Here is a 13,623-nt window from a genome sequence, read left to right on the forward strand (position 1 = left end):
TTTTTTTTTTTTTGCAGTTTTTGGCCAGGGCTGGGTTTGAACCCACCACCTCTGGCATATGGGGTCGGCACCCTACTCCTTTGAGCTACAGGCACCGCCCCTGTTTTGGTATTTGTTAATTTGGCTGCACCTCTGACCTCCTTAGGCCGAAGGTGATGTGGCAGCTCTCAATCGACGCATCCAGCTAGTTGAGGAGGAGTTAGACCGGGCTCAAGAACGTCTAGCCACAGCCCTCCAGAAGCTGGAGGAGGCAGAAAAAGCTGCAGATGAGAGTGAGAGGTAAGGATGCTTCTAACTTGGTGGTGTCAAGTGTTTGCTTGGGGAAAATGGGGGTGGTACTGACCTCCCAGAGGCTAGGGTGAAAGTAGACAAGACCGCGTGGGCATGTGCATGTCCACAAACAAATGAATGACAGTGCTTTGCAAACAATCACACTGTGTGTAGAGATGTCTGTCCTTATGGTGGTCATGAAGAAAAACTTCCAACAGGCAGAGAAAGGCAAAACATGGGCATATACAAGACTGCAAGTGTGACTGTCTGTGGTGGGCAGTTTGCAAAGCTCTGCTTTTCATTAGTAGTTTCAAGACAGCAATTTTTAGGGTGATGTGAGAAGGAGAAATGAAAACTTGGAATGGGCTATCTACATCGACGATTGTTAGCAGTGAGGTCAGGCAGGCTTTTGCCTCTCAGATGGTGACAGCTGTATTTTAGGAACGTGCAGACTAGCACAGTTAATGTCCTTGCAGTGGGCAGTGCTCCTCACTGTCATAGCATTTGTACTGTGTTTGGGCCTCCAACAAAGTGCTCTGCCTTGAGGAGCAGGATCATTCTCTGACACGCCTTGGCACAGGCTCTGGGAAAACTGAGGGTAGATTGTGTAATTCACAGAAGCAGCGGTCTCTGTGTGGTAGTAAATGGGTTCCTTGTGCAGCAATGATGTGGGCCGGCCAAGTGGTCTGGTGTATCTCCCATGCAATCACACCAGAGTTTTCACTTTACTGATAAGAATCCACCATGATTTTCCACTTTAAACTCCTCTAAAGGATTCATTTCTCATTGTGCTGTTGTAACTGTTAATCAGAGATTAGAAATCTACCAGGGAATCTTAAAGATTGCATGTTGCCCAAGTTGGAACATGTGTAGTGGAGCAGCCCAGATGGAGGGAGCAGGCTCTGCTGCTTCAGCCACTAAGTAGAGGGTGAAGGTGGCAGCTCAGGGTGGTAATGGGGAAGTGTGAAGAAGGCAGTCATGAGGAGGTTGTGCCTGGTGCCTGGATCAACTGCTACTTGTGTTCCCAGCCTGGCAGGATATTCACTTCAAGGGCCTCCTTAGGGGCAAACCAGAAGAGCCTGAGCAGGCCAATAGTTTGTTTGCATCATGTTACCAGAGGCCTCTGGTGACACCTTTGTTGGAGACTGCTGTGTTTCAGTAGAAAGAATTCTACACTTAGACCTAGACATCTACATTCAAGTCCTTCCACTGCCTTGAATTTCTTGCTTTGGGCAACTCACTTTGAACCCTTAATTACTACAAAAGGCTTTCAAACAATAAACATCCCAGCAGGCATACTCACATCCTGAGGAGTAAGGCCTTGTACAGGTGTGGAGGGTGTTTTTGACAGCTGAACATGGGAATGACAGCCCAAATGGGTGTGTGTATAATCCTCCACTCTGGGTGGGAACACCACACATCAATGTTCTATTATCCAGGTTGGCCTCTTCTTTGGGGGTCTCTGACCTTACCGCATCCATTCCAGGCAGGGAAGACCAGAATGACTCATGACTCCTTTCATGGTCAGCCAGTTGAGTTGTAGCAGAGTTCCAACTTTAGTTCAGGCCCTCCTCATCCCTTAGCTCATTGATACCTGCCTCTTACCTAGTCTTCCCATGTAGTCTGTCCATCATTCTGATTTCCACTCCTATTTTTGAAATCCATCAGCAGGTCCTCTCTGCCCCCCACCCCCCACCCTTAGTATGCCATTCAAGCACCCAGCCCGAACTCTGAACCTCTTGTCAGTTTCCAGACTTATCTGTTCTCTCGTTCCTCTAGGGCTTTCTTGTCCAGTTCTCCCTCATCACAAAATACCCTTTCTCCTTGTTCATTTGTGGACTCTTTCTTACCCTTGGATGCCTAGCATTAAATGTCACTTCTTCTAGAAAACCTTTTGTGACCCATCCTCTAACCCCTGCTGCAGTAGAATTCATCTCTGTTCCTTGGCATTTCCACAGCCAGCTATCACAGACTTTGAATCACATTGTGGCCACTATTAGCTTATAGGTATTACTAGTTAATTGAGTGAAGTATGGAAGGGGAGCACAGATTCTGGAGCCAGACTGCCAAGTGTCCTAGCTCTGCCACTTAGCAGCTCCATAACCTTGAGCCAGTTACTTAACCGCTCGCTCTACCTCAGTTTCTTCATCTGTAAAATAGGGACAAATACCTACTTAATAGGGCAGTCATGAAGTTTAAGGCGCTTAGAACAGGGCCCAACGATCAGTAAAGATGAAGTCAGTGTGAGCTTGATGGTGGCAGGGCCTACAGAGCTTCTTGTTTGTTTGTTTTTGAGACAGAGTCTCACTATGTCACCCTTGGTAGAGTACGATGGCGTCACAGCTCACAGCAACCTCAAACTCTCGGGCTTAAGTGATTCTCTTGCCTTAGCCTCCCAAGTAGCTGGGACAGCAGGTGCCCGCCACAACACCAAGCTATTTTTTTGTTGCAGTTGTCAGTGTTGTTTAGTTGGCCCCGGGCAGGATTTGAACCCGCCAGCCTTGGTGTATATGGTTGGCGCCGTACCCACTGTGCTACAGGCACCAAGCAGCCTACAAAGTTTTCATCTTGCAGTATGGTGGATCAGAGGTACCTTTTCATGAGATACAGGTGGAGGTATTTGAGTGAATGGTGGTGATGACGGGGTTGCTCCTTGCAGAGGAATGAAGGTGATAGAAAACCGGGCCATGAAAGATGAGGAGAAGATGGAGATTCAGGAGCTGCAGCTCAAAGAGGCCAAGCACATCGCTGAAGAGGCTGACCGCAAATACGAGGAGGTGAGTGGAGCTGGCGCATGGCAGGAAGCAGGAGGAAATGGATCTGCTGATAGAGAGGATGCTGGGGCTGCCTAAAGGAAGCTCTTGACTAAGTCAGCAGTCCTTCTGCATGCACATCTGTTTGTGCAGGACAGCCAGTTGGCTATGAAACTATATCTCCCACCATGCCAAAAGTCCTGAGGACACTTGTCTCTTGGTGGGAAAACCAACTGATCAAATCATTTTTGTCCATCAGCTGAGTGTTTTGGCATAGTTTGGTGAAAAATTGAAGCTCATGGTCTCCAGCTATGGATCTTCTGAGCATGAAAGCTCGCTCCCTCTTTTACCTGTTTCTGTGACTCAGTCTTTATTCCCCTTCATCTGCCTCATTCCTGGAGCCTAAGGAGTGAATTAGGATTTCCTCTAGGCTCCAGAAATATTCGACTTGAAAAGCCAGCAGAAGGCCCCACACTGTAGAGGGTCTGGACAGGACGGGGCTTACTGTACCTTGGTGGGCATCCTACTAGAAAAGGGCATCCTAGTAGATGCAGCTGATGGGGATCAGTCTCAGTTGGTCCTTTCTGTCTCTACAGGTAGCTCGTAAGTTGGTCATCCTGGAAGGTGAGCTGGAAAGGGCAGAGGAACGTGCAGAGGTGTCTGAACTGTGAGTGGCAGAACGGGACTGAGCTGGGGCACAGGAGGAGGGAGTTGATTATGTTGGGAATCGACACTGACCAGGGCCTCGAGTGCTCAAGTAGACAGGCATCCAGGGCTCATGGCTCATCTCTCCTGTTTGTTTGCATGGCTGACAGAGAGATGGCGACTATTTTTAGTCCCCTGGAAAGCGTTGCTCATATATGGACTCTTCCCACAAAGACATTGGGAAATAAGAGTGAGACAAGTGGTAGCACAGAAGCCCAGAAATCCCATTATTATAGGGAAGATATCTCAGGAGATGTGCCTTCTTAACAGAACACTGACCTAAAGAAGGCAGGCTGCCCCCATTTAAATGTTTTGCTCTTGGTGTCAGTGTTTGGCCATGACACGTCCTTGAGGGGAAGGTGAGAAGCCTGATCAGGATCCTACAACCTCAAAAAAATCCAAAATACCTCTCATCTTGGTCTTGGAGATGAGGAATCTGGCTCCACTGAGCATCCTATGTTGCTAAGTAAGATCTGGTTTCACAAATCCACTCCAGGCTTGCTTCCTGGAATGTCCGGTGTGAACTCTGATTGCAATCTCCCAGCCTCCTGGCCTGGATCTGGTTCCTACACCTTCCAGAGCCTGCCTCATCAATCATAGATTTCACAAGTCCCTGATACCTCACCCTTGGCGGAAGCCCAGGAGTGCTTTACAAGGCCTCCAAATACTCTTCAGCCTGCCTCGCCTCTGCCTGGTATGATAGGGTTTTGATAAGTACACAGCATTGCATCTCAGAAAAATCCATTAACATTTTCCCCCACATTCCTTCTGCCTCCCTCCCCCTAGCAGTGTAAGTTTCTCCTTTTGAAAGCATCTTTTAGGGGAATTGCCCACTGTAAAGGACTGTAAGACACAAAAATCCTTTGTCTTTGTGCAGAAAATGTGGTGACCTAGAAGAAGAACTCAGGAATGTCACTAACAATCTGAAATCACTCGAGGCTGCATCTGAAAAGGTTAGTAGTTGGCTTGAGTTGGAGGGTGGCTTGCTGGATATTGTTCTTTTCTTCTCCCAGGGTACACAGGCACAAGCCAGAGTATCAGGAATCTGACCTTTATTTGTTAACAGCAGCTTTGGTACCTAGCAGCCATGGTTTTTCCTCACAGAAAGAGCTTTCCTATGGCTGGATTTCTCACGCAGGCTCTTGAGTACTCTTCCATGGTGTCTTAGTAGCATTTTTTATCTCCACCTTATATAAGGATTGAGATGGGATATGAGACTCCTCTTAGGGAAATCTGAGCATAATCATATAAATATAGAGTCAGTCTCTCACCTGAATCCCCTGGTTCCCCCAGAAATACCATCTCAAAGGTGGAACAGCAAGTATCAGAGATAGAATTGGGCTTTTTAGGCCAAAACAGTACCCAAAAACAGTTGTTACGTGACAGCTGCATCAGGAGCTATGTACACACCTCATCTCTTCCTCACTCCCACTCCTACTTCCCTGCAGTTGCACTGAACTTCAGTTTCACAGACATTCCAAGCTCTTCCATCACCTATAGTTCTTTGAAACGGCTATTCCCTTAGCCTTACATAACCTTCCCTTTGCCCTTTGTTCGATAAACCTCCATTAGTTCTGTAGGCCTTTGCTTAAACATCACTCCTTTACTGATTTAGCATCTAGATTAGGTGTTCCTTACTGTGTGGTCCTTCTGCTTCTTATCACTACTGTTTATCACATTTATTATAACTACCCTATTAATTTCATGCCTTTATTGCTAAATGGCAAGTTTTTAAGGACAGAGACCATATCTGTCCTGTTAAGAGATATGTCCCTAGTACTTGCATTGTGCCTGGTATATATCTGATACCAGGGTATGTAAGGAATAAATGCAGCCCGCGTGTAAGCCAAACAGTGCCCAAAGCCAAAAGAGTAAGTGTTATGATTATATATGGCTTTTTACAAATTTTTTTTAAATTTTTAATTATTATGGGTACATTATGGTTGTATATATTTATAAGGTACATGTGATGTTTTGGTACAGGTATACAATGTGTATTAATCAAATCAGGGTAATTAGGGTATTTGTCACCTCAAGCATTTATCATTTCGTTGTTAGGAACGTCCCAATTCCACTCTTCCAGTTATTTAAAGTACATCATAGCTTTTGTTGACTCTACTCTGGCTTCTGCTCTTAAAGAGCCGAGAGTCTAATCAAGTGGAAGAGATTGACTAAGTTGCTTTAGGACTACAATAGATAGATCATAGAAATTTGGGAAAGGTGTTACTGAGGAGAGGAGGTGATTGATGGGAGCACAAACTCCAGAGTCAGGCTCCAGTCTTGGCTTTGTCGCTTAATAACCAAGTGACCTTAGATAACTTTTCTGTGACCCTTTCTCCATCTATAAAATGGGATTAAGGACATTTAACTATAATACCATTGATTGTATCTGGACCATGGCAAGCAGTTAACAAATATTAGTTAATACTAATCTGAGTTGAGCTTGGAAAGACAAATATAATTTCTGATAGGTAGTCATGGGGGAAATGAATATTCTGTGCTAAAAGACACATTCATAGACAAAGCCTTAGAGATAGGAGTCTATATGCAGGGAGTGGCTAGCACCGTAGGGAAATTGGTGGGAAAAGGGGTTAGAAACACTGGGCCAACTACTACAAAGGGCTTTGAATGGCATCCATTGCCATTTGTTTGCCCCATCTTCATTGTACTTGTCTCTCAAGTTCTAGAAGGCTCTCCTGAAGATTCTGTGTTTCACACATATTTCTTCCTTTTAGAAAGGTCCCTGCCTCTACTTTGCTTCTTAGTCATGTTTATAATGCTTTGTACACACACTTTTCTCCAAGAAATAGGGAGCCTGCCTTCGTTTATGCTTTTTTTCTTCTTAAAGCAGTGTTTTGGTTTCTCCCATAGTATTCTGAAAAGGAGGACAAATATGAAGAAGAAATTAAACTTCTTTCTGATAAACTGAAAGAGGTGAGTGTGATTAACCTATCTAATTCAGGTTTCTCCTGGGGCTGCTCTTGGAAAAATGATTGTAACTCCTTTCTTCTTCTTTAGGCTGAGACCCGTGCTGAATTTGCAGAGAGAACAGTTGCAAAACTGGAAAAGACAATTGATGACCTGGAAGGTATGAAATTACCATCTAAATATGTTTGTGGTTCCTCTCTGAAACATCCACAATCAGCTGGGGATATCTGTGGAGTGGTAGAGTTGGGTTTTGCTCACCTTAGGAAAGTGCAAAGTGATATCACATCTGGCGCACTGGAATAGGACAGTGCAAATCAAATTCAGACTTGAGTTGCCATTTTCAGGAAGTAAAATATCTCTGCTTAATTAGGTCCACATGTGAGTACCAGAGACCCAAATATGGCTCTCTGATTTAAAAATAAAAGTCTTTAGAATGTCCTTCAGTTTGCTCATTTCTAAGAGATGCCTGGCATTTTTTAAAATGCCTTACATTTTTACAGAAGTTCTCTCCCAGAGAGCTCAAAGCTTATCACAAGATGAGAAAACAAATATAGAGAATGTAGAGACCTGAATAGACTCTAGTCTGCAAATCTAGTACCTAAATATTCCAGATTTTCTTGAAGAAGTCCAATTTTAAAAATTCTATCCCTTGTTCTTTATGATATAGCCTGAAAATTCCAGGATCTTGAGGTTCAAATGAAGTCTCTCAAACATTCTATCCCACTCAGAAAGGGTGCAAAAACTCATTCTTAAGGCCATGTGCCCCAGTGTTTGGTTTGGAAAGTGAAATTTCTATATAAGAAAAAATGCCCAATTCCAAAGTACAACCTTTGGCCTGGGTAACATCACTAGAAGTCAGAAATAAAGGGATCAAGGGGTTAGTGGTGGGGGGAAGCTCTATCCTTTCCTAGTCACTACTGTTCTAAAGGTTCATTATGGCTAATCCCCTATAGAACCTCAGAACACTTAGAACTCACTCTGTAAATCTTTTGGTTTTTTCCTTTGTTTTACACAGAATGCAACTTTCTTCTAGTTCATGCTTTGTTTTCTCACTTTTGTTTTCCTTTCTTGTTCATCTGTGGCACTCCATTCTGAACCTCATGATCTATACCCTGTACCTCTTCTGTACCTCTCACCCCGGGGACCTCCACCCTCTAGATGAGTTATATGCTCAGAAGCTCAAGTACAAAGCTATCAGCGAAGAGCTGGACCATGCTCTCAACGACATGACCTCTCTCTGAGAGGCAGCTGGGATGCTGCCTTCTGTCCTAGCAATACTGAAGTCTGCCTTCTCACTGTGGTGCCTACACTCCCATGGGCTTCTAGGAACTCCAGTTGCCTGCCTCCTGGTTTGATCTTTCAAGCCTTCTTCTGATGTGTCTGTGACTTTGTCTGAAATAAAAATAGGCAATCCTGATCTTCATGCCCTCTCATTTTCATTTTCTCCACTTGCCGCCTTTGAGCCATAGCTATACGCCCTTGTCTGTGGCTGGAACAAAAAGTGAGTGGTTAGCCTTCTCTCACAAATGAAGAGCCCATTACAAAAAAGAAAAGTTATGCCTACATGATTCTTTTCTGAAGAGGTAAAAACAAAAGTAAGTTGGCATGTGCTCTCAAATGGGTGTTAGCTAACTACATCTGCATGCCAATAGTTTTTCCTTAAATAGAAATTGTTTGAATGGAGACCTCTTAAGCAGCTTAAGAATCAGCAGTATTTGCAAAAACTAGCAAGCCTGGGTCTAAATGAGGCTACCCTGGAAAAGGGTTTGAGCTATGTATTCAAATAGCGGCAGTGGCACTTTGGTCTCCTTATTCTTCCTTTTCTCATTTGTTCTCTGTGTTATACTCTGAGAATGGGATTTTCCATGTCTTCATTGTTCATGAAACATTCATCCCTCAGTCCTGGCAGGAAGTTCACCAGTGAAGAAACTCACTGTACAGGATTTAGAGCATCCCATAGACAGGGAAAGGGAGTAAAAACTGCTATGATGTCAAAGAAAAGAAGTGAGGTGATTTTTTCCTGAGTTCCAAACAAAGTTGTCCTAGGTGCTAACATCTATCTCCCCTCATACTTAACTATAACCAGGAACCTTGCTTTAGTAACATCTCATAAGGTTGGCCTGTGGGTATTAAAAGGTCATACTTTTAGTGATCAAAACCACAGATTTTTCCCAAGAAAATTCAAATTTCAAATAGTCCATCCAATTCTCTCCTGCTTCTCACCACTACCACCTCAAATTATCCTGCAAACACTGACATTTAGATCTCCAACCCACATCTACCAAACTCCCCTTTGAACCTGGCGTTGGCGCAAAAATCTACAATTAAATCATCAATTTTGGTCACTATAACTTGTTAGTCCTCGTCCTATAATTTTTTAATTCAGGTGGGAAGATCTGTCTCAACTGTTAATATTCACTCCTCCAAAATACATCTCCCCTTAGCTACCTACACTTTTTCACCTCTAGCCTCTCTCTGTTCCTAACTGCCACTCATCCTGAACTTTTATAAAAACCATTCCCCTGGCGAGGCAAGGTGGCTCGTGCCTATAATCTAGCACTCTGGAAGGCTGAGGCGGGAGAATTGCTTGAGCTCACAAGTTCGAGACCAGCCTGAGCAAAAAGTGAGACCCCCGTCTCTATCAAAAATAGAAAAACTGAGGCAAGAGAATTACTTGAGCCCAAGAGTTGGAGGTTGCTGTGAGTTATGATGACACCATGACACTCTACCCAGGGCAACAGTAAGACTGTTTCAAAAAAATAAAAAACAGAAAACAGAAAACCATTCCCTTTACACATTGCCTCAAATATCCTCTTGGAAAGATTACAGACTATGTAGAAGGCTACTTTTTATTTGCTCTCTCTTTGTATTTGTTCCCAGGGTTTTTCCGGACATTTGTAGCCTCCACCCTTTGAAATAACTATGCAGACTGGCTATCCAGTCATTCTATATAACTAAGCACCTAAATGGAATTTCAGAGAATAATGCTATGGCGTTACACTACTATGTTATTGATAGTCTGTGAGCCTTGTCACAATTCTCAAGGGCAATTAACACCTTAAGGGAAAGTAATTTTATCTAAGACCTAATAACAAAATAGATGCCAGGGAATCCAGGTGACATGGTAAAGTAAGGTCAGGACTTGTAGTTGAGAGACCAGGGTTTGAATCCTAGCTCTACTACTTTAGCCATGCAACCCTAAATAAGCTTTCCTGCAAAGCTTCCTCAGTTAATTCTGGGGATTAACTGAGATAAAGGAGAAATTGACTCTTACATAGTCAGCATTCAGTTAATATTTATTCACCCAGACTAGATAGACCTGATAGATCCAGGTCAGTCACTTGATTTTTTTTCAGAGGTTTGTCAAAGGAAAGGTTCAGTAGTTATAATATGCCATTTCTGCAGTGATTTTTCTTTCTTAAAAATTTCCAGGCTGGTTATACATATTATGAGGCATTTTGCTTTCCTCCAGTATTTTAATGAGTTTTGGCCTTACCCTTAATCAGCCATCACTCATTACAAACCAGTTCTTTTCTCGTGTTTTCATGCATAGCTCTAAATGGCATCTTTTTAAAAAAAAAATTTGTTTCATCAGCTCAACCATTTAATAATATGTATGCCAGTAAGTCTGGCTTAAATTTCAGTCACGTTGCATTTACCTGGGTACCTGGGGTTTGACTGCATTGCTATAGATACACAGACACAATAACACAACTGTGCTTGGAATTTAAACAGCCACTCCCAGAATCTCCAAAGGAAAGATGGGTTACTGGATAACATTTTCCTTCCAATGGCGTAGGGACTAATTAACTGGTACCAGGGAGATAGTGTATTACGTCACCTATATCTAGGACTAAAATCTTACGTTTGTGTAGCAAGTCATAGGTTCCGAAGCAACTCCCATTTATTCCACAGCATACAGAGGTTATTATTATCCCCATTTGACATACTATAAAACTGAGACCTAGAAAGATTAAACAGCTTATTTCAGTAGTAAAACTGGGACTTACATTCAGGTATTCTGACTCTAGACTTGATAGATTTAGCAAATAAAAATATAGAACATTAAGTTGAATTTGAATACCAGATAGGTGATGAATAATTTTTTTGGCATAAGAATATTTCATTCAACATTTGGGATATACTTATACTAAAATATTATTAGGGTCTTGGCAGCTGTAGCTCACCAGCTAGGGTGCTAGCCACATACACTGGAGCTGGCAGGTTCTAATTCAGCCTGGGCCTGCCAAACAACAATAACAGCTATAACCAAAAAATAGCCAGGCATTGTGGTGGGCGCCAGTAGTCCAGCAGCCTACTTGGAAGCCTGAGGCAAGAGAATCACTTAAGCCCAAGAATCTGAGGTTGCTGTGGGCTGTGACGCCATAGCACTCTACCCAGGGCGAAAGCTTGAGACTCTGTCTCAAAAAAATTATTAGGGTGTTATCTGAAATTCACTTTAAGCATCCTGTATTTTATCTTGAAATCTTGACTCAATAGGTGCTTGGTCCCTATTGCCCCATGGTGTTCTGCTATAAATAAAATACAAAGTACTTTCTCTGCGGTGACTTTCACTGTGGCACTCTGAGGTTTAGAAACTTTTTTTTTTCTTCCTTTAACATGCTTATTAATTTATCTCCCCTCCGCTCTTAATCCTCACCAGAAAAACTTGCCCAGGCCAAAGAAGAGAACGTGGGCTTACATCAGACACTGGATCAGACACTAAACGAACTTAATTGTATATAACCAAACAGAAGTCTTGTTTCAACTGAACTCCAGAACTCCATGTCTCTTCTCTTGTAAGAAGTTTCTTTTATTATTGCATCTTCACTTTGCTGGAAATGTCAAGCAAATTATGAATACATGACCAAATATTTTGTATCAGAGAAGCTTTGAGCACCAGTTAAATCTAATTCCTTCCTTTTTTCAAATGGCACCAGCTTTTTTGGCTCATTTTTTTTATTTTCCTTAATTGCATTTATTACTAAGGTAGGCAGGGTATTTCATATTGAGCATACTCTCTTAAGACTGAGGGCATTTGGTTCCAGGAAGAATAGCCCCACACTTTCAAGAACACAGAATCCAATTTCTACTCATGGATCAATTTAAAACACTGAAGAATATAACCTTCTGGGTCACTGCTGGTCAAACTACAGGAGGCGAGGGACAATCACACGAGTGGGGATTTTCCATCCAGAGCCAAAAAAAAAACAAGGGGAGGGCTGTTGTGAGAAGTCATAAACCGCAGCTAGATTAACCTAATCATTCTGGTCCTTCTCTACACTCTACTGTGCAGAGCAAACATTCTCTTGAGCACCCAGCTTAAGAATGCCTGGGAAATAGTCTTAATAATTACCCAAATATTTTCTGGATAGATCTTTGGTGTTATGTAGTTCTACATACTCCTTTCATTCAAATGTTGTTCTCTGAAGAGCAAGAATCTTAGTCCAATAATGATTCATGTTTTTCTGCTCTGATATAAAGCCATCCACTCAGCAGAAATATGGCGTTCAGTCCTATTTGGGTCAGCCATATCAAGAAGATTGATTGCTATCAATAAACTGAGCAAAGAGTTTTTTTCCTATTAGCAGAAAGGGCCTCTCTGGCACCAAAGCAGAGATAAAAATGTAATTGGCCTAACTTCATTTTCATACTTCAGAGAATGGCATACTGAAGATTTACTTATTTGATTCCTTTTTTGGAACCAAATTAAAAGAAGACCAAGAAACTCCTGATTAAACTGGATATGGAGTATTTTGTAGGCAAGGCTGCACATTTTGGCTTTGTTATATTTCTGTTTTCTCAGTTAACATCTCAGAGCTGAAACATTCCACATTCCCCAACAGTGTGGGGGCTAAATCAAGTTTACAGGTCTGATTAAAAATCACCCTGCTTCTAGCTTATCTGAATCCCTTCCCCCTCACTCCTATTTATTAAGCACCACACTACCCAGGAGATACACTAGTAAATTGTGCAATTGAATAAAATCCACATTTTTCTTTAGATTCCTGCGACTGTATCATATGTAATACTATCACTTTTTCTACATTTTGGTCAAATAAATTTTTACATAAACTACAAATGTGTGAATTTTAGAATTTATGGAAACAACAAATGTTAATGGGATGGAAAGGGGAGGTGTCTGTGCCAAAAACTTAGCGAGTGTTATTTGCTTCATACCATGAGAGCACTTAATCTTAGTAACTCAAAAGCCCCTGGCCTTTGTTATCCCCAGCCCTACCTAACCCAGGCTGTGAATGAGTATGATTTTAATAGATGAGATAAGCGCAGGAAAGGTGGTCTCTGTTGCCTGCATTAGAAAAGAATGAGGTTGCACATATAAAGCAAAGAAGTAGGAAAGCTGGAAAGTAGGCTGGCTCCACACTGATGAGAGCCAGAACTTAATTTGGTCAAGAGTGGAGAGCCACTAAAGACTAAACAAATCAGGAAGGACTACAGTGGGGATAGATTTCAGGAAGGAAAGCCAGTTAGGAAAATGTTTTAGTCCAGGATATTGATTGCCAAGGAATAAGAGGGAAGTGATCTGAAGAATATAATCTTAAAATTTAGCTGACTGGATGACAGGGAACTGAGAGAATAGTGTCAAAGACCACTACAGTTTCACTGCCTGAATAGCTTTGATATTTTCCCTCAAGATTTTATGTTGGGGAGGGGAAATCCTTTAAAATGCTAATGAAGCCAGGAACAGTAGCTCATGCCTGTAGTCCAGCTACTCAGGTAGCTAAAGCTGAAGGATCCCTTTAGGCTAGGAGTTCAAGACCAGCCTGGCAAAATAGGGAGACCTTCATATCTAAGAAACTTTTTTTTTCTTTTTTTAGAGACAAAGTCTCACTTTATTGCCATCCGTAGAATGCTATGACGTCACAGCTCACAGCAACCTCCAACTCCTGGGCTTAGGCAATTCTCTTGCCTCAGCCTCCCGAGTAGCTGGGACTACAGGCGCCTG

The 13,623-nt window shown here is 42.5% G+C and overlaps 1 protein-coding gene across 3 annotated transcripts in view; it reads left to right on the top strand.

Moving 5' to 3' along the window:
- TPM4 (tropomyosin 4) overlaps window positions 1–12,738 on the top strand; it is a 22,894-nt gene extending 10,156 nt beyond the window's left edge. The window contains exons 3-9 of one of the 3 annotated variants that reach the window (XM_012809438.2): window positions 146–279; window positions 2,930–3,047; window positions 3,620–3,690; window positions 4,606–4,681; window positions 6,600–6,662; window positions 6,747–6,816; window positions 11,320–12,738. In XM_012809438.2, the coding sequence (XP_012664892.1) occupies window positions 146–279; window positions 2,930–3,047; window positions 3,620–3,690; window positions 4,606–4,681; window positions 6,600–6,662; window positions 6,747–6,816; window positions 11,320–11,402 (615 nt within the window). In that variant the 3' untranslated portion in view covers window positions 11,403–12,738. Of the gene's footprint in view, window positions 1–145; window positions 280–2,929; window positions 3,048–3,619; window positions 3,691–4,605; window positions 4,682–6,599; window positions 6,663–6,746; window positions 6,817–7,814; window positions 8,034–11,319 lie in introns of those variants that run through there. The other 2 variants (XM_003796516.3, XM_023517214.1) reach the window with 2 other exon arrangements.
- The last annotated feature ends 885 nt before the right edge of the window (window positions 12,739–13,623 follow it).

Source organism: Otolemur garnettii, unplaced genomic scaffold (assembly GCF_000181295.1).
Source record: "Otolemur garnettii isolate 467f Iridium unplaced genomic scaffold, OtoGar3 scaffold00105, whole genome shotgun sequence".
NCBI lineage: Eukaryota > Metazoa > Chordata > Mammalia > Primates > Galagidae > Otolemur > Otolemur garnettii.